Source organism: Eptatretus burgeri, chromosome 6 (genome assembly GCF_056783735.1).
Source record: "Eptatretus burgeri isolate ZD-2024b chromosome 6, Ebu_testis_v1, whole genome shotgun sequence".
In the NCBI taxonomy this organism is placed as follows: domain Eukaryota; kingdom Metazoa; phylum Chordata; class Myxini; order Myxiniformes; family Myxinidae; genus Eptatretus; species Eptatretus burgeri.
The window spans coordinates 19,699,281-19,722,660 of NC_140966.1; the positions used below are offsets into that span (position 1 = coordinate 19,699,281).

Consider the following 23,380-nt stretch of genomic DNA (forward strand, 5'->3'; position numbering starts at 1 on the left):
AAGAACTGTTAACCTCAGATAATGGTAATTTCCGTGCTGGTTAACCTGAACCTTTGGATTTTGAATGGGAGAAAAAGAGCCATCGATCATCAATACTTGGTTTTACGGTGTTGAGCTTTTTGTTTTGAATTTGTTGGTGTTGCACTGCAAGGCCGCAAGAGAGATACAGCACATCATCATGGTCTAGTTCCAGTATGTCTCTGGAACACGTTTCTCATCAATTGTTTTACCCAAGGAGGACTGTCAATGAAGGATGCAGCTCATTAGAAGGTGAAATGTCCATGCCTGGTGCAAAAAAACTCCGCCTGATCAGGGAGTAGTCGAGTCTTAATTATTCGCTTTTATTGTAACACAAGATATTTTTGACCAGGAGGCAGTTGAAATATAAAATTGCTTCTTGATAGTTACTACATTAACATACTGCAAGACATCTGCAATTCCTTCGGAAAGTATTCTTACCCCTTGACTTTTGTCACATTTTCTTGTGACAGCCTGAATTTAAAATGGACAAGTCTGGAGACGGCGATGGTTCACGAGCAATGTACATGGTTCGCCGTTTTTATTTTTTGACTTTCGAGGGGACGCCACGGGCAAACTGGCGGGAATCGGGAAAAAAGTAAATGATGAAAGTTGTAGTACTCGAAGAGCACTACTTGCATACCAACTTTCATTTGAAACAGTTGAAAACCATCGGAGCTCAATGCCCAATTTATTGATTTTTTTTTGACATTTTTTAAGTTCGTGACCTTGTGACCTTGACCTTGGGACGAAAATGAAAAATCGAGCTCCGTGGGGCTATGCAGGTGCCATTGGGCTAACCAAATACCGAAACCCCTGCCAAATTCGACAAACCCCCTCAGAGAAGATGTAACTTGAAATCGGCTACCCCCTAAAAACACGTTTTTTGGGCATGGCGCCACCCATAATGGGCACACCGCGCCCATTCTCTGGAAAATACAACTAGATCATGATATAAACCTCACACCCTAATTTTATCAGGATCGGATCAAAACCCACGGAGCTATGCTCGGGACAGACAGATAGACACACGCCCATAACGAATATAGTGGTCACTTACTGACTCGTGAGCCAATTAAATTGAGATTTTATGTCACTGATATGTACAAATTATCCCATCATGAAAAGTTAAAACATGTTTTTGGAATTTTTTTACAAATTAATGAAAAATGAAAAGCTGAAATGTCTTGCTTGCATCAATAAGTATTCACCCCCTTTGCTCTGATAAGCCAAATTGAGCTCAGGTGCATCCATTTTCCTTTGATCATCCTTGAGATGTCTCTACCTGTGGCCAATTCAATTGATTGGACATGATTTAGAAAGAAAGACACATTTCTATGAAAGGTCCCCCAATTGACAGTGTATGTCAGAATAGAAACTCCACCATGAAGTCCAAGAAACTGTCCAGAGAACTCCGAGATGGAATTGTGAGGAGGAATACATCTGGGGAAGGGGTTAGAACAATTTGGAGAGTGTTGAAAGTTCCCCAGAGCACAGTGAGCTCCATCATTAGGAAATGGAAAGAATATGGAACTATCCAGACTCTTCCTCGGGCTGGCCGTCCGACCAAACTGAGCAATGGGGCAAGAAGGACCTTGGTCAGGGAGGTAACCAAGAACCCAATGATCACTCTGACAGAACTACAGAGTTCCCTGGCTGAGATGGAAGAACCTGCCAGAAGGACAACAGTCTCTGCAGCATTTCACAAATCTAGGCTTTATGGGAGAGTGGCCATGCAGAAGCCACTCTTGAGAAAAAGGCACATGACAGCACACCTGGAGTTTGCAAAACAGCATGGAAAAGCCTCTGAGAGCATGAGACAAAATATTCAGTGGCCCGATGAGAGGAAAATTGAACTATTTGGCCTGAATGCAAAGCCTGGAATCTGGTGGAAACTGAGCACAACTCATCACCCATCGAACAACATCCCTACCATGAAGCATGGTTGTGGCAGTTTCATGCTATGGGGTGCCATTATGCCTGGTGTTGGCTTCATGTTTAGGATGGTGGGCTTGGGATCTTCAGATCCTGAGTTCAAATCCCACTCGGCTGTTGAATTTATATCGGGTGGGGTTGACTCTGCCTGTCATCCTTCCGAGGTCAGCAAAATGAATACCAGCTTGCTGGCGACCTGTGCAGAATTGTGCCCATTCGCCAAGGAGACTGCTTAGGCAGCACCAATCCTCTGCACAGAGTGTGGTCCCAATGGATGGATGGATGGGTGCCTTTCAGCGGTAGGGACTGGGAGACTTGTAAGGATAGACGAAACAATGAATGGATCCAAATACGGGCAAATCTTTGCGGAGAACCTGCTTCAGAGTGTAAAAGACCTGACGCTGCAGTGAAAATTTACGTTCCAACAGGAAAATGATCCTTAACATACAGTCAAAGCCACACTGGAATGGCTTCAGAACAAGAAAGTGAAAATCCTTGAGTGGCCCAGCCAAAGCCCAGACTTGACTCCGATCTGTGGAAAGACTTAAATATTGCTGTTCACCGACATTCCCAATCCAACTTGACAGAGCTTGAGAAAATCTGAACTGCAGAATGGGAGAAAATCCCCAAATCCAGATGTACAAAGCTGTTACAGACATACCCAAGAAGACTCAAAGCTGTAATTGCTGCCAAAGTCGCTTCGACAAAGTATTGACTCAGTGGGTTGAATAGTTACTGACGCAAGACATTTCAGTTTTTTTATTTTTAATTAATTTGCAAAAATTTCTATAAACTTTTCACTTTGTCATTATGGGATATTTCGTGTCGATCGGTGTTAAAAATTTTGAATTAAATAAATGTTAAATTCAGGCTGGAACACAACAAAATGTGATAAAAGTCGAGGGGTGTGAATACTTTCTGAAGGCACTGTGTATATATATATATATATATATATATATATATATATATATATATATATATATATATATATATATATATATATATATATATATATATATATATAGTTACGGCTGTGGAAATTCGCAATACACCATAAAGGGTCCTTAGATCTGTTATGACGCTAAGTTTATGTGCAGCGAGGTCCCCACCGTTGTTTAAAGGGATTTTTTCGTGTTCAACGGGCTGTGACTCTTTGAGATAGCCGTTTTTCTTTTTCTATTGTTATTTTGGACAAATCTCCACACAAGCAACAAGCCACGTTGAAAACCGTCGAACGAAAAAGGAAACCAAAAGAGTTCCGATGGGCGCACAGATTTTTCCCGCCTGTTTCTCCGAGGAGTGTGACGGAGGCAGGGGGGAGGGCAGCTCGCCGCCGATTGGTGGATGAACAGCGTGAGGCGGTCGGGGTGAGGGAACGCCCCCTTTTGGGAAGCTTCCAGAAGGGAGGTGGAGCCGGAGCGGGGTGGGGCGAAGGGCGGAGCCTCAGATTATAAAAGGGCGAACGCGCACGAGGCTCGCTCTCTCTCTGGTCCATGAGCTCTCGCCCTGTGGTCCATCATCTGTTTTCTCTGGTTCATGAGCTCTCGCCCTGTGGTCCATCATCCGTTCTCTCTCTGGTCCATGAGCTCTCGCCCTGTGGTCCATCATCCGTTCTCTCTCTCTGGTCCATGAGCTCTCGCCCTGTGGTCCATCATCCGTTTTCTCTCTGGTCCATGAGCTCTCGCCCTGTGGTCCATCATCCGTTCTCTCTCTGGTCCATCAGCTCTCGCACTGTGGTCCATCATCCGTTCTCTCTCTGGTCCATGAGCTCTCGCCCTGCGGTCCATCATCCATTCTCTCTCTGGTCCTGAAGCCCCTTCTGACCTTCAGTCTTTTCTTGTTCGGTCGTGGGTCGTGGAAGCACCAGCAGCAACACCGGAAAGAGCTTCCTGACCACGCCAGGGGCCCGAGGTCAGGCGCGGCTACACAAGGCCGTGGGGAGTCGACGTCATGACCTGCCCACCGTCGCGCCACGAGGGCGCGTCCACGCAAGGCCGTGGGGAGTCGACGTCGTGACGTGCCCACCATCGCGCCACGAGGCCGCGGGTAAGACCCTTCGGTCTCACGGGACCCGTTCAGTCCTCCAGGTCCCGTGCCATAAAGGTTTACGAACCCCGTCTACCTCCCTGCCTATGGGGAGGGTTTTTTCTTTGTTTTCGTATGCATGCTGTCGTGCCGTGTCCTGCCAAGTAGAAATTGTGTAAGTGACTGTGCTTGTAAATAATAATCGTAGTCGTGGTATTGCTTTTGTTTCCATGTGCCTGTACATTGCATGACTGCCTTGGCTGTATATACGTGTGCTGTTTAAATAAATGTCCTTGTGTGAAATGTATCCCGTTCATCGTCTTTTTTCCCTTTTGAAAGTGCCATCTTGAATCGCGGAATAAATTAGCAGTGGGTTTGAACACCCGAGTAAAGAAGAGAATCACATCCGTCGAGGTCGGCGATAACACCGCTCGCTTATCACTGCAGGGGAATTGTTGATGCTCAGGGTCGAGCGAGGGGAATGGCTGGCTGGCTTGGTCGCTTGTGAAAGCGAAGGTGGCTCGATTCCAGCGACGAGACGACACCAACGACGAGACGAGCCCAGCGACGAGACGACACCAACGACTAGAAAAGCGACCCCCACACTACAACAACGAGTTTCACGCAGACTCGCGTCTTTTATAGACCGGGGGAGGAGCCTGTATGCAGATTTTAGGATCAAAACGCGATTGGAGGGTGGCCACACCACCCTCTGTTCAGCCATTGGTGTGACAAAAAGGGGCGTGAGCCTCTTTTGATCCAAATTCCTTCCTGAGAGGAATTCACATCCATCGCGCTTGGATGCGGGGCTACACCGCCCGACGCTCGCCCATTGGACGGAGGAAAAGGGGCGTGAACCTCCCCTTATCCGAATTTCTCTCCCGTAAGGAATCCATTGCACTCGCGGCTTGCTGCGTTCGGCAGCAATCACCGAACAGCTTTGGACAGTACGACGTTCGGTGTTGACTGGTGGTGGGGTCGATGGTTGTGGAAGGAGAAAGGCGAAGGTGGTGGGGGTTTTCTGTGGTGGTTTGGTGGTCGGCGGGCGTCGTTTGGGAATGGCGGTGAAGCGATGTTTGCGGGATGGAGTTGTGGAGGTAAAGAGGCGAAGGTGGTGGTGTTTGAGTTGTTGGCGGGCTTATTGGTCCAAAATAACGATAGAGAAAGAAAAATGGCGAACTCAAAGCGTCACAGCCCGGATGAATCACACATATTCCCTCTAAACAAAAGGTGTGGGCTAACTACACGTGAACTTATCGATACATCTCATTTGAGGACCCTTTATCGTGTATTGCCAATTTCCACAGCCGTAACAATATATATATATATATATATATATATATATATATATATATATATATATATATATATATATATATATATATATATATATATATCTGCAGACTTGCTTCCAGGAACAGTTGCCACCTTCATCTAGTCAGAAGAGTATTTTCTTCATTATTGTCAGTATTGCAGAAGAACCTTCTCTGCAATAATATGGAATATGGCTGCCTATTATGGCTGCCGTGCTTCTGCTTAATTGTGTTTCATTGTCCGAGAAGCAGCTGGAGTTATACCCTCAGGCTTATCAGTGTTGTGGAATGAGATTGAGGCACAGGGCTTAATTCCTCCTTCATGGGAGACAGTTTAGTAGCTATATAATACTCACTTGGCCATATTTTGGCCCTCTTACCTTTCCTTACCCCCATCCCTCCATCCCACTCCAAGTTTAATTGGTCACCTGTATTCATACAGAAGGTCAGTACTTGTTATCTTTCCCACGTTTGGGCTATGTGTAATTCGTCAGTCAATTTGCTCTTTCTCTGACTGTTAAATTGATTCTCCAGAGTTTGTCTTTTCATGATCTTCTCTCTAATCTTTCAAGACACCTATTATCATCTCATGTTGCTTCACATACTTTGCCCTGACATTTTTCCCTTCTCGTTAACCCTGCCTTAATTGTCCACCTTGCAGTGTTTTTGACTCATGCTGATGTTATGCCTGTTTCTCTTCCATGCCTCTTTCCCAAACCTCATTGTCAACTGTTGACCTTCCATCCTCTGTCATCCAGCTCAAATTACATGAGCCTCCACTTCTGGATTTTAAATAATCTGACCAAAACATTTTCTTGTCCAATTTGAAATTGAGTGCAGCAATCACCAACAACTTGGTTTGCATTCTCAAGACTTAAAAGTCAATATCAATATAAGTTTGTGTATCTTCTATTTGTTACAGTGAAAGGCAATCATATATTCTCTACAATTATACCAGCAAGATTGCCCAGTGTGTAATATGGACAAACCTTTCACTCGATTCATACCTTTGTTGAGTGTCGCACAGTGTTGAAGGTTCACAAGATAAGAGAAGACCTATCACACCCATTTCATTATTGTTTTAGTTTTATTTGTTCAGGTATTTGCCAAACCTGGTGTTAGCTTAACAGCCAAGGTAGCTGGTTTAAGTTCTCAGGGCCTTGACTTCAAGCTCCAGTTGTGCTGTTGAATTAACACCAGGTGGGTTTACTCAGCCTGGCATCCTTCTGAGGTCAGCGAAATGAGTACCAGCTTGCTGCTAATGGGGCATTACATCAGCATCACAGCCGTGTTCCCAGAAAAATGATGCAGCAGAGCAGCCATAGGCTGCATACAAATAAATGAATGAAAAATCACTCATTGAGTGACGCTTGGCAAAACGGAAAGGCACTTGGGAGAGCGCATATCTCCTCCGCCAGGCTGAGCAGTTTACATTTTGTATCCGACTGATAGGTCGGATCTGAATCCGGACCTTAACCAAAATTTAATCGGCTTGTTATTGTCACTTGACCAACTCATCCACCTAGTTTCGTCACAACTCATCCACAACTTTAAGAGATATCATGCTATACATAGTTTTTGGCCCCATCTCTCAATGGTGGAGAATCACTTAATAAATTCTCCTGATCTGGATTTGGATTCGGATTCAAATCTTCACCAAAATTGAATCAATTCATCCTTGTCACACACCTAACTTGCCCCACAAAATTTCTGCAGAATCCATCCATAACCTTTTGAGATATCATGCAATATTGTTTTTAGCCCCATCTCTCAATGGTGAAGCGTCAGATAAAAATGTAATCATTCTCGTATCCGGATCTGGTTTTGGATCTTTACTAAAACTGAATAATTTCTTCTGAGTGGCACACCCAACCTGTCCACCGAGTTTCGTGTGAATCCATCCATAACCTTTTGAGATCTTGAGATATACATCGTTTTTGGCCCCATCTCTCACTGGTGGAGAATCACTTAAAAATTCTCAGATCCGGATCCAGATTCGGATCTTCACCAAAATTAAGTGTTGCTGTCCTTGGCGGGTCACCTACATACACAGAGCAATTCAGAACGATTGCTTGGAAACTGTGGCCAAAAATCGTTTCACAGACAGACAGACAGACAGACAGACAGACAGATAGACAGACAGACACACACACACAGACAGACAGACCAACATACTTGGCAAAAATATTTTTCACCAAGTGATAAAAAGGTATTCACCGTCGTGCTCCACTTAACTTGTGCCACTGTTTTGGAATATCATCTGTGCCAAATTAAATTCACATGCTTCAGGCTAATGCGAAAAGGATGTAATGCACCCTTTTTGAGTTGAATTGCCAGTGGATGAAAAGTGTGTATGTTTCACGTGGATAATAGAAAAGAATGGAATGGAATGTCACTTCAGCATTGGCCCAACTAGATTTTATGCACCTCAATTATCTGATTTATGTTAAAACATAAATTTTAAACATAAATTTAAAACATAAAGTTAAAACATAAAGTTAAAACATAAACATACACCTCATTTATGTTAAAACAAACAAACAAACACACAAACAAGCCGGTAGGTGGCGATGGGTCACCGAGCATGGAAACTATAAGATATAGAGCAAAATGGATGTCATATAGCGGATAGGGAATCACCTTAAGATTATGCATATCAAATCTCATCCAGTTCCATCTACTGATAACTACTTGGTATCCATTTGAATGAAAAGTACCGAAAATGCGGTTTGAAATCGGAAATCCCCAAAGTTTGAGGGGGTGCTGTGGGAAAACAAAGATCAAAATCGAAAATCCGGCTCAATCGTTTGTGTGCACAATGTATTCCAGACGATTAGTGTGAATTTTCATGACCATCTGACCATAACCCTAGGAGGAGTAGCATTTGGCGCGAAGGCACCTCCAGCTCTCGCATAGTATCGATTTTTGCACTAATTGACCTTTAACCCCTGACCGAAGCGAAATCGGTCAATATGTCCTGAGGCAAAGTTGTACTCATTGAGTACCATGAACCTGCAGTTTCATTCGTATCGATGCTCTCAGCTGGTCGCTAGGGGGCCTTCAATTTTTGCCAATTTTCGCGCATACCCAAATTGTAGGGGGTGCTGCGGGTAAAGTATTCCATATATCACAAAAAACGGAATATATTTGATAGAGCATCACCTGTAGATCATTCGTGCCAAATTTCATAACCATACGTGGGATAATGGCTTTCGGAATTGATTTTGCCTGAACGGTACCGATTTTGAAGGTTTTTCGGTTGTTGCTAGGGAACCAAAGTGTCCCTAGCAACCATCACAATTTCCAAAGCACTAGGTCATAAGATGTACCTACCACCCGAGTTTGGTCAAAATCTGCCCACGTTTACTACCAATTATGCTGATGACAAACTAACAAACATCCAAACAAACATCCAAACAAACATCCAAATAAACAGACAGAATTACTGACAAAATAAGGGTCACCTATTTCGGCGACCCAAAAACAGAAAAATAAAAATGTCTGTTGTCCTGGTCAGTCAATAAGAGATGAGGAATTCTGGCTGAACCCACGTGGCTCAGGCTTTGTTAAAAAGGGGATCTACCTTAAAATGGGGCTTGTTCATCACTCTTTCCATCCTGACAATGATGGAGTACAACAGTTGGTTAAAAAAAATTTTTCCCACCTCTAGACTTTGCAAGTTATAAGTATTGGTTCAGTCAACACAACCACCCATTCAAGTCACTCATAGAGATTGATTGTGCTTCTTTGTGTGTGGCAGCCATGAACAGAGTACAGCTCCTGGGCCGTGTGGGTCAAGACCCTGTTATGCGAAATCTTGAGGGTCGAAACAGTGTCACAGTCTTCTCCGTTGCTACCAACGAGACGTGGAAGCAGGCGGGGAACGATGGTGCTGGTTCTGGTGAGTGAGCAGCTCAAGTTCAGTGAAAATGATTTGATGCTATTAGGTTGTTGTTTTTGTAATACTTGCTTTGCGTTCCTATCTCAACCAATGAGTTGCTGTATGGAACACAGGTTCAAATCATGTTCTGCATGTATTTATGGCGAAGTGACGGGGGACAAGGGCAACATTTTGACAGCGCTGCAATGGAGTCACAGTTGAACACAACAAGCAACGGAATGAATAAACAGGAAAGGAGGAGACGGGGAGAGAGAAGGGAAGGTAATGCAGTAAGAGCCTTTGGTTTGGTAGGGTTAATAGGGTTAGAGTACGGATGGGAGGTGACATTGAGATGGACCACAAACCGACATCGAATCAAAGGAACGGTGTCAAGTAATTTGATGTCATGATTCCAATTGCTTTTTACAACTTGGGAGCTACATTGGCCCATACTCTTCACATAATATTGACATGCTCATGACAAGTTCAGAAAAAGTATTTGTTTCCAATAAAAAAAAAGCTAAGCAGAGTCCAAGGTAGGTCGGGAATCCAACAAGATAATTAATCAGAGATTAGACTGTTTGAGAAAAGGAAAGACCAAATTGTCAGTTGTTATGTTTGATTTCATGGCTTTGCTTATAATTTAAAGTAAGCAATCGACTTGTTGTGCGGAACAATTTTTTTCCACCATTCTTCTGTATTGGAGTGATGTTGGCCGTTTTCCCAGCAGACTGGAGGTGACTTAAGTTGAAGGACAAACAGAAGAGAGCAAATAAAAGATAGGGGAGAGCAGCGGAGCAAGATTTGAGAACACATGCGCCGATTCACTCTGGGTCCATGACTGCGGCAGAGTCAAGACTTGCCAGTACCTTCCATGCTTGTTTGAAAAAGTAACATTATCCATGATGCAGGAGGTATGGGTGAGGCAATGTGGATACTGAGCAAGATCGGTTGGAAAAATGAGATTTGAAGGCAAACTTTGAGCCGAGACATTCCGACTTGGCTTGAGCAGAATTTACTTTGATGTAACTCGAGATGTGTGAGGGGATAGAGTGGGAGGACATAACAGAGACAGAATGAACAAAGCACCATAATGACTTTGAGGAAGGAAACAAGTTGGAGAGTTCAGCGTTCAGGTTAACAGATTGTTTTCTGACTCGTGCGATGATGGATACACACTTGTTGCAGGGCTTGCAAAATGACCAAATGTTGCCTAATGTCAGGTTCACCTTCCATGTTTTGAAAGCAAACTGCTTGATAGCAAGTGCCTTGTCACAAGTATATGCACCAGGGATGAGAGATTGGTTAGAGTAGCTGTCAACCAAGGATCCTCAAAAGGCGGACCGCGGTCCACATCCGGACCGTCGGCATCATCAGCCCAGGCCGCAGAGCTAATCCGAATCCCCATCAATGGATTGATCGAATGGTGTTAATTTAGCTGCAAAACTATTCCTGAGTCAATATTCTCTCGTGTTCTTCCTATTTGCCACCAATTATATGTGTTCATGGCCTCTGGTGTTTATCCATTCAGACTAACTCGATAAATGATAAACACTGGAAGGGATTGATGCAGGAGGTCATTAACGTGGCTTGCCAGATGGTATATATGGAGGAAAAGACTTTTCCTGGTCACATCTTGCTTCCATTTCGTTGTGAACAGTAACTTTGTTGGATTTATTTTATTTCATTGTCATTGATATTTGATGGTGATATTGCTTATTGATTTTTTTGACTGTTTTTTGGTTTCTGGATTCGACTAATTTCATTTATATTTTATATTACTCATTCATCAGCATTAAATTGGTAAGTACATGCCCCTCTTTATATGGCTCCCCAATCACAATTAGTGAAACAGGACGTTTGCACTAACTGTGTTTCCTAAACGTGGCACTCTGTAAAGCTACATTTATTGAAAATTTGAACTTTGTTTTTCACCCTTTCATAGCAATTGGCTTTATATGGTGCCGGCGTTGCAAGCTGCGCGAGGAATCATTTGATGTCATGGTATTGCACATCTAAATTTCAAATATTTTTTTACCATGCAAATACATCCTCCACCACACTTGCCAATTTTGGTCAGTACTCACCTTATCACAAGGGATGGTAGTCGCAGTTATACGCCTTGAAGCTCTCCGCTCCGTGACCTTGGTGAACTTGGGCATCAAATGATGCGTGCCTATTATTTCAAAAAATTTTGGCCCGCACATACACCGCCTACCTCACCTTACTCCCCCTCCCCCCCCCCCCAACTTCACAATCTTCACCACCCACGGAAATGTTCCTCATTCCTCATCGAGTCTCGAAGTAGGATAGACGTGTGTATGCATCTCTTTATCTCCCCCATGCAGATCAGATGGCCAGGGGACATGGTGACTGTAGGGTACTGTTGTCTATCAATTTTATTCAGTTGTTAATGTAATACTCATGCTTAACGACCCTAATTGCCTGAGATAAGAATACTAGCGGGGATGGAGAGCAAATAGATAATCTTTCATGTTTAGAACATTTTAAAGGGACGGATTCCACAGAATATAGGTTTTACTTGTTTAAAATGTCTTCGGTTCTGTGGCTCACCAAGAGGTGCTAAGGAATTTTGGTTCTGGCCCACGATCAAAAATATTTGGAGACCCTTGCTGTAAATTAAATGTGATAAGCCTGTGTTTAAGAGAAAGGGGACTTTGTAAAAAACACTCCCTGTTCGAGTCAATACCAGATGCACAAATCCTTTGCAAACCAGATGCAGAAATAGATTGAAGGCCGCACCGATGGCCTTGCTCTGCTGTTCTTGCTTCCCCTCTATCTGCCCTATTCAATCTGTCCTCCTTCGGCCACCTCCCCTGTGCATGAAAGTAATTAAACATCACTCCTATCTCAAAGAAGGGTGCAAAAACAGACCCTTTTAACTGTAGACTGGTGAACTTGTTTCCAATTACAAGCCAAGTCATAGACTCATCATTGCTTCTGATGTCGAATCTTTCCTGTCTTCAAACAACTTGATCTCAGAGCATCAGTTTGGATTCCATCCCAGCCACTGAACTCTGTACATGCTTCTGCAACTCTCCCAGCAATGGATCAGGTCAGGTCAGTATGGGAGCATGCGCCGGAGCAGCGCGTCGCTCCGTCCACTTTCCACCGTTACTCCAGAGGCCGCCGTCGGGCCATCCCCCAGGCAGATGCCTGGCCCATCCTGCAACGAGGCGAGGACCATCTCCTTGGACATATCTCAGGCATTCGACACAGTCTGCCATCCCGATTTGCTTGTCAAGCTCTCTGTCTGTGGCACAAAAGGCTACCTTCATTCCTGGAATTCTGACTCCCTCCACTCAAGCAGTCAATGTGTGACCATCAATGGACCCATCTCCTTCCCTCTGCCAGTGGAGGCTGGAGTTCCCTAAGGCAGTTTATTGGGCCCATTCTTTTTCTCGTCAATGTAAATGACCCCCTTTTATGCTTTGGAAAACCCTTTTTTTTTACAGACGACTCCACATTGTCTCACAGTCTTACCTTATCGCTCCGGAAAGATCGTCAAATGAAGCCACCTGTCTATTTCTTTGGTCATCTACTGGAATAAGTTCGCTCTCTTGAGTTTTGAGGCCTCAGCCTCAGTTGTGACCTTTCATGATGACAACCTCATCACAGATGTGGCCTGTAAAGCCAGCCCCGGACGCCCATCGATCCAGATATTTCCTTGGAAAATCTGAGCTATTTACAGTCAACATGACCTTTATCCACAGCTCAGTTGAGTACTGTTCTCCACTATGTGCTGCTGCCCCAGCATCACATCTGTCTCCTGGATTATGTGGCCGAAGCATAAGGTCATATTGCAGGCAGGTGGCTGGTCTCTGTTTCCTAACGTCTTGTTGAGGCAAAGACAGCAATGCAAGAATTTGTGTTCAACAACACATCATCCCACTTTTGCAAAGAAGGGTCGGAATGGGTGTGTTTGCATCATTGTACAATGTAATGCAACTATAGATGGGTCTTACGTCATCTGCGAGGACCATGATGACAGCACTGGGTGTTTTTTGGTGCAAGAGTGGTTGAATAAACCTTTGATTGTTGAATTAGGCACTTTACTTTGAAAACAAAAGTTGTTATTCATCTCGATGTTGGTTTAAAAGAGTGGTTGATGCAAGTGTACTGCATGCATTCATTTTGTATTACAGTTTGTTGTGGAGTTCTGAAAGCTGACACATTCTTGGGTTCATCGCCGCTCACAATTGCTCATTCAGTACATGTTGTGCTTTGGCTTCATCCACATAAAATTAAGGATCGTCGAGTGATCACTGTGCCGCTTCGAGCTCAGTTTAACCGGTCACTTTCACTTTCGCCCTTATCAGTGTGTTATCGTTGAGGATTTTCCAATAGCACCATCGTGAAAAAAAAAAGTTTGATTCATAGATTATTAAAAAGGCCACAAACTGTTTGGCCACTGACTCTGTTCAGAGTTCAGAGCTAGCTTCATAATTAATTTGTAATTTATAGTTAATTATATATGTAATAATTAATCTTTATAATTAATTTTGTCATTTGTGTTTAGTGGAAATGGATCTTCATTATAAATAGAGTGCCTGGGCATTGATGTATGTGCTGGTGGATTCCTGTGTACATTCTGAGGAGTTAAGGTTGGAAGTGTTAAGGTATTTCTGGTGTGGGTGGGGGGGACGTTTGTGCTTTTTGTTGGTGTGTGTGTGTCTGTGTGAGTGAGTGTGTGTTTTTTCTGTCCTCCATCTTGCTTTCTTGTTTTCTGTTCTCCATATCTCTTTCTTTCTTTTTCTTTCTCTATAGAGGGGTGAATCTTGCAATTAGTTTTTGTAAGGCTCACTTGGCTGTGCCTGGATGGGTTTGAGGGTAGAGTCGCCGCAGCCGAAACCCGAATCCGATCCAGGTTCCTCGTGATGACTCCATCTATGTGTGTTTGTTCGTCCTGATACTCCAGTGCTGCATTTGGTCAGTTATTTGATTTCATTTTGAGAATGAAGAAACTTTATAACAGCAAGCAGAACCTTTTTTAGATCCTCGTGGAGGATCTCTAAAGTCTTACTCACGTTGTTGTTCTTCATCTTCTTCTTGTGGACTGTTTTGTTGCACAGCCTACAATTTTCATCCAAACTTCCTGAAACTTGGCATATATATGTGAAAATACCCTGCGCAGACAGTAACCATCTCCGATTTAGAAAATTCCTCCTAGAAAAAAAAGTTATGACGTCAAAATATCTCCGCTAATGGAAATCGCCTAAAAAATTATCTCCGAAACTAGGCAAGCTTTTTGAATTCTGTTCGCGGGAATCGAGCAGGGCATTAGCAGAGATGAATTACCGCACATATGATGATGATGCACCACTATGACGTCATATCAATTTTTATGACGTCATTCCTATTTTTTGACTTTTTTTGTTTCACAACCCAGAGTTTTCATCGGATCTTCGTGAAACTTGCCGTGTATATGCAGAAAGAAAGAAAACATGCGCAGGCAGAAACCATCTCCGATTTTGGAAATTCTTCCGAGAAAAAAGTTGACGTCATAATATTGCCGCTAACGGAAATCGCCTATACCATTATCTCCGAAACTCGGCAAGCTGTTTGAATTTTGTTTGCGGGAATCAAGCCGGGCATTAGCACAGATAATTTATCCCAAACCTGATACATCACAATGACATCATATTCGTTTTATGACATCATCATTAAGAGGGTGAGGATCTTAGCTCATTTGAGCTTGTTTTTTTTCTGCCTGGCTTCAGAAGGGCTTCTTTTGGCCCGAATACTTACCACCTTCCTGATCTGTCCGATTGTTCCTTTTAGCATTTATTCAAGAAGATATAATTATTTGATCCTCACCTACTGTAGTGCACACCCAGACAATAGTGAGCTGAACTATTTCCCACTGCTAACAATAGAAACACGTATAAGTATAAGACAGAGTATGTAACAATGGTCAGTGACCATTGGTCAGTCAGAGCCTGACTTGGGTAGAGCTATACAGTAATGCGCCGCTTAACGACGTTCCGGGCAACGACGGATCGCATATACGACGGATCTGCCAGCTCTGAAAAAAAAAAAAATGAAAAAAAAATGTAGCTGAAAAATTCCTATCGCCGAGTGATGTCGTCAACGTCGCGCTGCCAGTCGTATAAAAATAGCGCGTACAATTATGTACGCTGTACAGTACATAATACTTTATAATGATAATAAACGACAGTGTGGCCCTGTTATAATGCGATCGTTGAGGTCCATAAAATGTCATCGCGAAAAAAAAAAACAGGGTCGTGCTAAATCGGGATTCAAGGAAATCGGCTTTCAAACTGAACCAATGTTTGCACGTTTACCTTCCAGCAAGTAAATTACCTTTGAATTGAAGAATTCTGTGAATAAATCGTTGTTACAGTCGAAATTAAAACACAAACTCCTTTTTGGTGAAGCTTTTTATGTTGTCAAAACAATCGCACTGTTCCGAAATATATATATCACAATTGACAGGAGCTCGTTTCTTCATTTATAAATTATAACATCGATGCAATGATGACGTATTTATAAAATCCAAACGCTATTTATTCATCTTTGTATAATCGATGCGAGAGGAGATTGTAAGCTGCTGCTAACAACACCGATGGCAATCATGAACAGCACAAAGGTATAACTAACGTGTCTTCCGTCTCTCTTGGATGCGTGTTACAATTGCCGACAGTATTCAGTACAGTAACATGCTGCACAGGTTTGTATCCGAGGAGCAATAGGCTATACCATATAGCCTAGGTGTGTAGTTTTGTGTAAGTACGATGTTCGAAAACGAAAACGAAAAAAAAAATGATGTTCGCACAACGACGTCGTCGCTTAACGACGCGTTTCTCAGAACGTAACCCCGTCGTTAAGTGGCGCATGACTGTATAGATTAAAGTAGATCAGAGAACAACTGCAGATTCACGCACTCACTCACAGACGTACAGCTCTGTAATAATGGTGTTTCGTATCCTTTGGTAATGTGCGAGGCTATAAGGAGAAGAGATGGGAGAACTTTTGTCCTCCACAACCAGAGGCACAGACAGACACAGGGTGAAGAAACTACATGGATTAAAAAAAAACCTGAGCATTAATCGTCTCTAACTTGGATACAATGCACATATAAGGTACAAAATGAAATTGTGGTTAAATAAGACAACTTTGCCAAACAAACTTTATCTTAAAAGTAACACTTTCGTTTTTCAGTTTGTTGGTTGGTTTTGTTCCTGTTCTGTTTCATCCCCACTTTCCCATTGCCCTTCTTGCTGTGTTTCATTCACCTTGTGTACGGTTTGTTCACCCCCGAGTGTCCTTGTCCTCCTCCCCTTGATCTCACTCTCACCTCTATTCTGCTGCTGCTGCTGCATTTTTTTTCTTCATTCCATTCTGCTCTAACTTTTCTATGAGGCTTGATGACATGTATACAAAAAAAAACCTCCTGCCGAAAGCTGATTTGGCACGAATTCATCCCGCAGGCCTTGCATAAATGAAACCACCAGTCGGTGCCGGAAAACATGCACTCAAGAAAAAGCAAATAATTTTGACATAATCTGCATTCAAGGTTCAAAATCAACTTGCAGTTCAAGCAGATGAAAAAATGTTTAAACTACATTTCACAACAACTGTAGAACTTGGGTGTGGTCGCTGACCGTGTGTGCTTTCAGACATATGAGACATCAAGTACAATCCTAAGAATCCTTAAGTAAAGTACCCAACAGTCCTGCCAATTTCCATGTACTCTACTATCCCCAATTGTGTGTGTGTGTGTGTGTGTGTGTGTGTGTGTGTGTGTGTGTGTGTGTGTGTGTGTGTGTGTGTGTGTGTGTGTGTGTGTGTGTGTGTGTGTGTGTGTGTGTGTGTGTACATTCACCTTTTGACTAGACCCTTTCACAGACGCCACAATCCTAACCAACTATCCAGTCTCATATGACTTTCAGACATATGGGACATCAACTACAATCCTAAATATCCTTACCTGGATAACAGTCCATACCAGTCCTGCCAATGTCCATGTACTCGACTCTCCCCAAGTCTTCTTGGTACCTATGTAATTCCATTTTAAACCCCTAAGGTTTCTGCTGCCACAACCTTTCCAGGAAGACCATTCCATTTATTAACTCACAGCAAATACCACCCGTCGCTTCGCCGACGGGAATACTAAGAGGAGCTGGGGGGGGGGGAGAAAAAGAGGAGGGAGCGAGAGGGGTGAGAGGAGTGGGGTAGAGGGAGGGGAGAAGTGAGGAGAAGGTGGGGGAGAGTGAGGAGAGGGTGGGGGAGAGTGATGAGAGGGTGGGGGAAAGTGAGGAGGTGGAGGGGGAAAGAGAGAGGATGGGTGGGGGAGTGAGGAAGGAGGAAGAGTGAAGAGACAAACTCCAGTCATCCAGAGACAACTCCAGTCCAGACATATACACCACTCAGATATATCTGGAGACAAACTACCGAAATAAAATAAACACCGCCCGTACATGGCCAGAGACAAACACTGTCGGGAGACAAACCCCACCCGGACACGTCTGGACACAAACAAACACCGCCCGGACAGGTCCGGAGACAAAGAAACACCGCCCGGACAGGTCCAGAGACAAACTCCAGTCATCCAGAGACAAACTCCAGTCCGGACATATACACCACTCAGACATATCTGGAGACAAACTCCCGAAATAAAATAAACACCGCCCATACATGGCCAGAGACAAACACTGTCCGGAGACAAACCCCACCCGGACTGGTCCGGAGACAAACAAACACCACCCGGACAGGTCCGGAGACAAAGAAGCACCACCCGGACAGGTCCAGAGACAAAGAAACACCGCCCGGACAGGTCCGGAGACAAAGAAACACCGCCCTGACAGGTCCGGAGACAAAGAAACACCGCCCGGACAGGTCTGGAGACAAAGAAACACCGCCCGGACAGGTCCGGAGACAAATAAGCACCACCTGGACAGGTCCAGAGACAAAGAAACACCGCCCGGACAGGACCGGAGACAAAGAAACACCACCCGGACAGGTCCGGAAACAAAGATGCACCGCCCGGATAGGTCCAGAGACAAATAAGCACCACCTGGACAGGTCCAGAGACAAAGAAACACCGCCCGGACAGGTCCGGAGACAAAGAAACACCACCCGGACAGGTCCAGAGACAAAGAAACACCGCCCGAACAGGTCCGGAGACAAAGAAGCACCGCCCGGACAGGTCCGGAAACAAAGAAGCACCGCCCGGATAGGTCGGGGGACAAAGAAGCACTGCCCGGACAGGTCTGGAGACAAAGAAGCACCGTCCGGACAGGTCCGGAGACAAAGAAGCACCGCCCGGACAAGTCCGGAGACAAAGAAACACCACCCGGACAGGTCCAAAGACAAAGAAACACTGCCCGGACAAGTCCGGTGACAAAGAAACACTGCCTGTTAACGTCTGAAGACAAACAAACACCGCTCAGACACATTCGCATACAGAGAGAAAGTGAGGTTGGTTGGGGGGGGATATAGCAGAGACATAATGTTATGCTTTATGAACAACACACACACACACACACACACACACACACACACACACACACACACACACACACACACACACACACACACACACACGCAATATATATATATATATATATATATATATATATATATATATATATATATATATATATATATATATATATATATATATATATATTAGTGCTTAGCCGATATCGGCAATTATTAGGGAATCAGCAGGTTGGAGTCAGTGTGATTACCGACTACAGCACATAATGTATACAACCCAAAAACCTTGAGTAGCTTTCACCCTTGTTTTGGGGGAATTTCAATAAACAAGTTAAAACAACATTGCATTATAAACGCATTTCAAGGATATTTGTCAAAGATTAATTTTTATAGTCGGCTACTGATCGTTGTGACGGGAGAAAAAAATATTTGGTTCGGTAATTTAGAAAACATGTTAATACGGCAAAAAGCTCAGAAATTGGGTGTTATCAAATGTATTTGAAACTGACACTGGCAAAGAAACTCAAAAAGAGAAAGCATCTAACCTTTGTAAAACACACCCGGTTCATATAAAACAGTGGTTTTCAAACTTTTTTTAGTGGCGACCCAATTTCAGAACCTCTCCACATCGCGCGACCCAAAAGATTCAAAACCCAATTCATAATATACAAGATAAGATTTCATATGATACAAGAAAATTTACTGTTTATTTTATTCACCATCGTCATGTTTTCATAGACGAGTAAACGGAGAATAGCCGACAGTATCCAAATCGTGCAGTTGAATGTTTCAGAAGTTGAGTCCGAATGACATTTAGATATATCAGTGAGAAGGATGAGCCTGTTTTTCAGAAACCAACTTCTCCATTCGTGGAGAAGTAGATGACAATGCCAGGATCATATCATGCTCCATTTCTAGGCGATTTCTGTACTTTGTTTTAATCACCACCATGGTGGAGAACGACTGCTCCCAAAAGTATGATGAAGGATATGGCATGAGAACCTTAATGATGCGCCGTGACAGGGTCGGGTACGACGGCAGCATTTTGCACCAGAATGTCGACAACTAATTGGTCCGCACAGGAGCCTGCGCTCCTGAATCCTGCTGGAGCTGTACAAGCTCTTCCTGTGCTGTATCATCTTCATCAGCAATCGAGTCCGGTGAAGCCGTGAAAGGGTCCCGAATCACAGAAAAGGACTGCACATCCAGCTCAGGGAAATAGTGCTCGAACTGTTCAATGGCCGACCGAAGGCGACATGCTATCTCCCCAGAAAGACTGTCGAGCTCGGTATCATCGTACTAGCAGGTCGTTAGATGCTCCACCAGACGGGGGAAAAGGCTGAAGCGCTTAACAGCTGCTTTGTCTGCCAGTAATTTTAGAGTCGCCAGAAATCCGCTCATTTTGTCGTGAAAAATCATGAGGTTGGCGTCTTTGCCTTGGAGGGAGTGGTTGAGGACATTGAGACGTTCAAAGATGATGTCAACGAGATAGCACAGTTCTGACAGCCAAGAGTCCAACTCAAGCAACGCTACCCATGCCGTTTTCCCTTGTGTGCGGAGGAACTCCTTCAGTTCATCTTTGAGCTCGTAAACACGCAGAAGAAGGTTTCCTCGAGATAACCATCTGACTTGAGTGTAGAATAGTAAATTCTTATGGTCGACGTCCATCTCCTGGCAGAATAGCCTGAATAACCTCGTGTTTAGGGCGCTCGATTTGATGTGATTCACCATTTTTACGACTTCTGAGAGCACGCTCTGCAAGGTTTCTGGCAAAGTATGAGAGGCAAGCGCTTCTCGGTGAATCATGCAGTGTACCATGGAGGTCTGAGGAGCCACCTCAAGCAATTTAGCCTTGAATCCAGAATGCACTCCTAACTTTGCTGGCGCGCCGTCTGTTGTAGAACCGAGCAACTTTCCGAAGTCCAGATCGTGGTCACGTTAAAACTGCTCTACTTTCCCAAAAATATCCTCGCCTTTGGTGGTGGCCTCCAATGGTGATGAGCAGAGGCTCATTGACAAAGTTATCAGCCTTGATGAAGCGGACCCAGACGATGAGTTGCGCGTACGATGCGATATCAGTGGACTCGTCCAACTGTATGGTGTGCCACGGTGATTCCTTGATCCTCTGTACGACCTGAGCCATTACGTCCAGACTCATATCTTCAATTCTGCTTTGGATGGTGTTGTCAGAGAGGGGTATAACTGCCAGTTTCTTCGCCGCTATCCTCCCTAACCATCAGAGATACCATGTCCTTTGCACATGGCAGCATGAGTTCTTCCGCAATGGAGTGAGGCGTTTTAGTCTTGGTAACATGGAGCGACACTCGATACAAGGCCTCTAATGCCCGAGAATTGGTCTGATGGCATGTACCCTCTCTGTCAAGACGCGTATTCTTGAGTGCAAGAAGTTTCCTCTCAAAGAACGCTCTCTCCTTATCCTGATAAGGCGCATGTTTTGTAGTCAAATGCCTCTGCAACTTATTTTGTTTCATAGACTCCGTAGAAAGCACTTCGAAACAAATCACACAATGAGGCCTCTGTGCCCCACTTTTATCCACCACGTAGTAAAATCCAAGGTCCAGAAATTTATCCTGGTAAGAACGTTCTCGAGATTTGCTGGAGGCCGGTGCTGCCATCACAAATAAGGTCTCGAGTCGTACGTGGAGACATGAATACTGTAGACGTTAATGATAGAGTCAGAGTCTGAGTCTGAGAGGCCGTGGATCAAACCACTAATTTCCCGCCAAAATGAACTGCCCTTCAGCGAGCCCGCGCATCGGCTGGATCCCATTCCAAGCGTCATGTTGCGCCGGTTCCCATACTTTGAACGAACCATTTATATTACATCCCGTAAAAGTGAACACCGATCGAAAATAGACAATTTTTTTTCGCTGCAAGCGGACGCCCGCGACCCCACGAAATTTGCTCGGCGACCCCACTTGGGGTCGTGCCCCCGGGTTTGAAAAACCAAGATATAAAATAACAAAGTACTTTAGAAACAGTTACTACTCGTGATTGGTAGAAAAAAAATTTGGCTCGGTAATTTAGAAAAAATGTTAATACGGCAAAAGGCTCAGATATCGGGTGTTATCAAATGTATTTGAAACTGATACTGACAAAGAAACTGACAAAGAGAAAGCATCTAACGTTTGTAAAGCACACCTGGTTCATATAAAATAACAAATTGCTTGAGAAACAGTCACTGTAATGAAAGCGAGAGAAAAAAAGCGAGAGAGTGTAGGCTTTATTCCATTTGATTGAAGCCGCTTCTACGGGCACATCAGGGGATACAGGTGCAGCAAGGAGTACTTATGCAGCAATGTATACACGTGCAGTTGATCACCACAAAATAAATCAGCATAAGCATGGAGTCCGGTATACTCTCAATTCTCACCATTCAACGAGCACCAAGTGGACCGCCGCCGTAAACGACAATGCCCCAGGGACAATCACCCCGACCGTGCGGAGACTTGGCTTTATCTATTCCGTGCTCGAGCCGTGCGACATGTGATCACGCGTCACGACCTTCAATTCACCACATTCTCCCCGTCTTTAAAATGTAACTAGAGGCCCAACTAACGCACCATGATTGCTTCAGCGCTATAGGAGTATACATTTCAAGCAGCGCGAACTATTTAAACTACAGAAGCATACATGCCAAGCAGTGAGGATTATTTTGAGTTGTAGGAGCATGGTAATGAGCATCGATATATGATATAATGAGCATATAGGAGCATGAGCATCGAGGATACCGATAATCCCCTTTACAGATCGAGTCGGCGAGGGGGTTTTATCCGTCGACCTCTCCGGGAGTAAATGGCGGTTTCACTTGAGGGAGGCTTCCGATCCTCTTGGTGAGCCTCGACTCGCGCCGGGGATGACTCCTCGATCGCTCTCGGGTGGAACGCGGCAGCTCCGTCGCCACCATTCCCGGGTGGAGTTCCTGGGGGGGGAACACCTGGGGAGGGGATGTCAGAGGGAGGAGTGCCAGATGGTGGTGTACCTGCGGGAGGAGTACCTGAGGGAGCCAAATGGCGAACCGACACAGTGGTCTCCCTGCCATCAGGAAGTCTGACATGAGCATACTCTGGATTAGCATCGATGAGTTCGACCTCCTCCACCATGGGTTCATACTTGCTTTGTCGTACCGGGCGTTTCATGAACACTGTTCCGGGATGGGTTAGCCAGTTGGGCACCGTTTGGCCGTCAACATAACGTCGCTGATGAGTAAACATTCGTTCGTAAGGAGTTGCATTGGTGGACGTGCAGAGCAAAGAGCGTATGGAATTCAGAGCGTCGAGAAGGGTAACCTGCCATTGCTCGGGGCCCAGTCTTCTCGATTTCAACGCCAGAGTTACGGCTTTCCAAATGGTTCCATGATATCGTTCCACCTGCCCATTACCCTGTGGGTTGTAACCCGTCGCTCGACTAGTTGCTATGCCGTGCTCTAATAGGAACTGTTTTAGCCCGGCCGATATGAAACACGGCCCACTGTCTGAATGTATGTACGAAGGTTTCCCAAACATAGCGAAGAGGTCAGACAGACATTTCACGACAGTGCCCGAGGTCATATCCGAGCACGGAAATGCGAAAGGGAACCTTGAGTATTCATCAACAACAGTGAATATGTATCTATTGTCTGTCTCGGTCGGCAGGGGCCCTTTGAAGTCGATATTTAGTCTCTCGAAGGGAGAAGTGGCCTTGATCAACCTGCCAGATGCCGCGC

General features: G+C 44.4%; 2 protein-coding genes across 4 annotated transcripts in view; one reads left to right on the forward strand and one right to left on the reverse strand.

Annotated features, from left to right (window-relative positions):
* LOC147024374 (uncharacterized) overlaps nucleotides 1-11,278 on the reverse strand; it is a 54,754-nt gene extending 43,476 nt beyond the window's left edge. Inside the window, exon 1 of the mRNA XM_085884230.1 lies at nucleotides 11,259-11,278. The gene's annotated coding sequence lies outside the window, so the exon portion shown is untranslated. The remainder of the gene's footprint in view (nucleotides 1-11,258) is intronic.
* SSBP1 (single stranded DNA binding protein 1) overlaps nucleotides 1-23,380 on the forward strand; it is a 67,231-nt gene that overhangs the window by 29,222 nt on the left and 14,629 nt on the right. For all 3 annotated transcript variants that reach the window (XM_085884221.1, XM_085884218.1, XM_085884219.1), the window contains one exon: nucleotides 9,052-9,192. In XM_085884221.1, coding sequence (XP_085740347.1) covers nucleotides 9,052-9,192 — 141 coding nt within the window. The remainder of the gene's footprint in view (nucleotides 1-9,051; nucleotides 9,193-23,380) is intronic.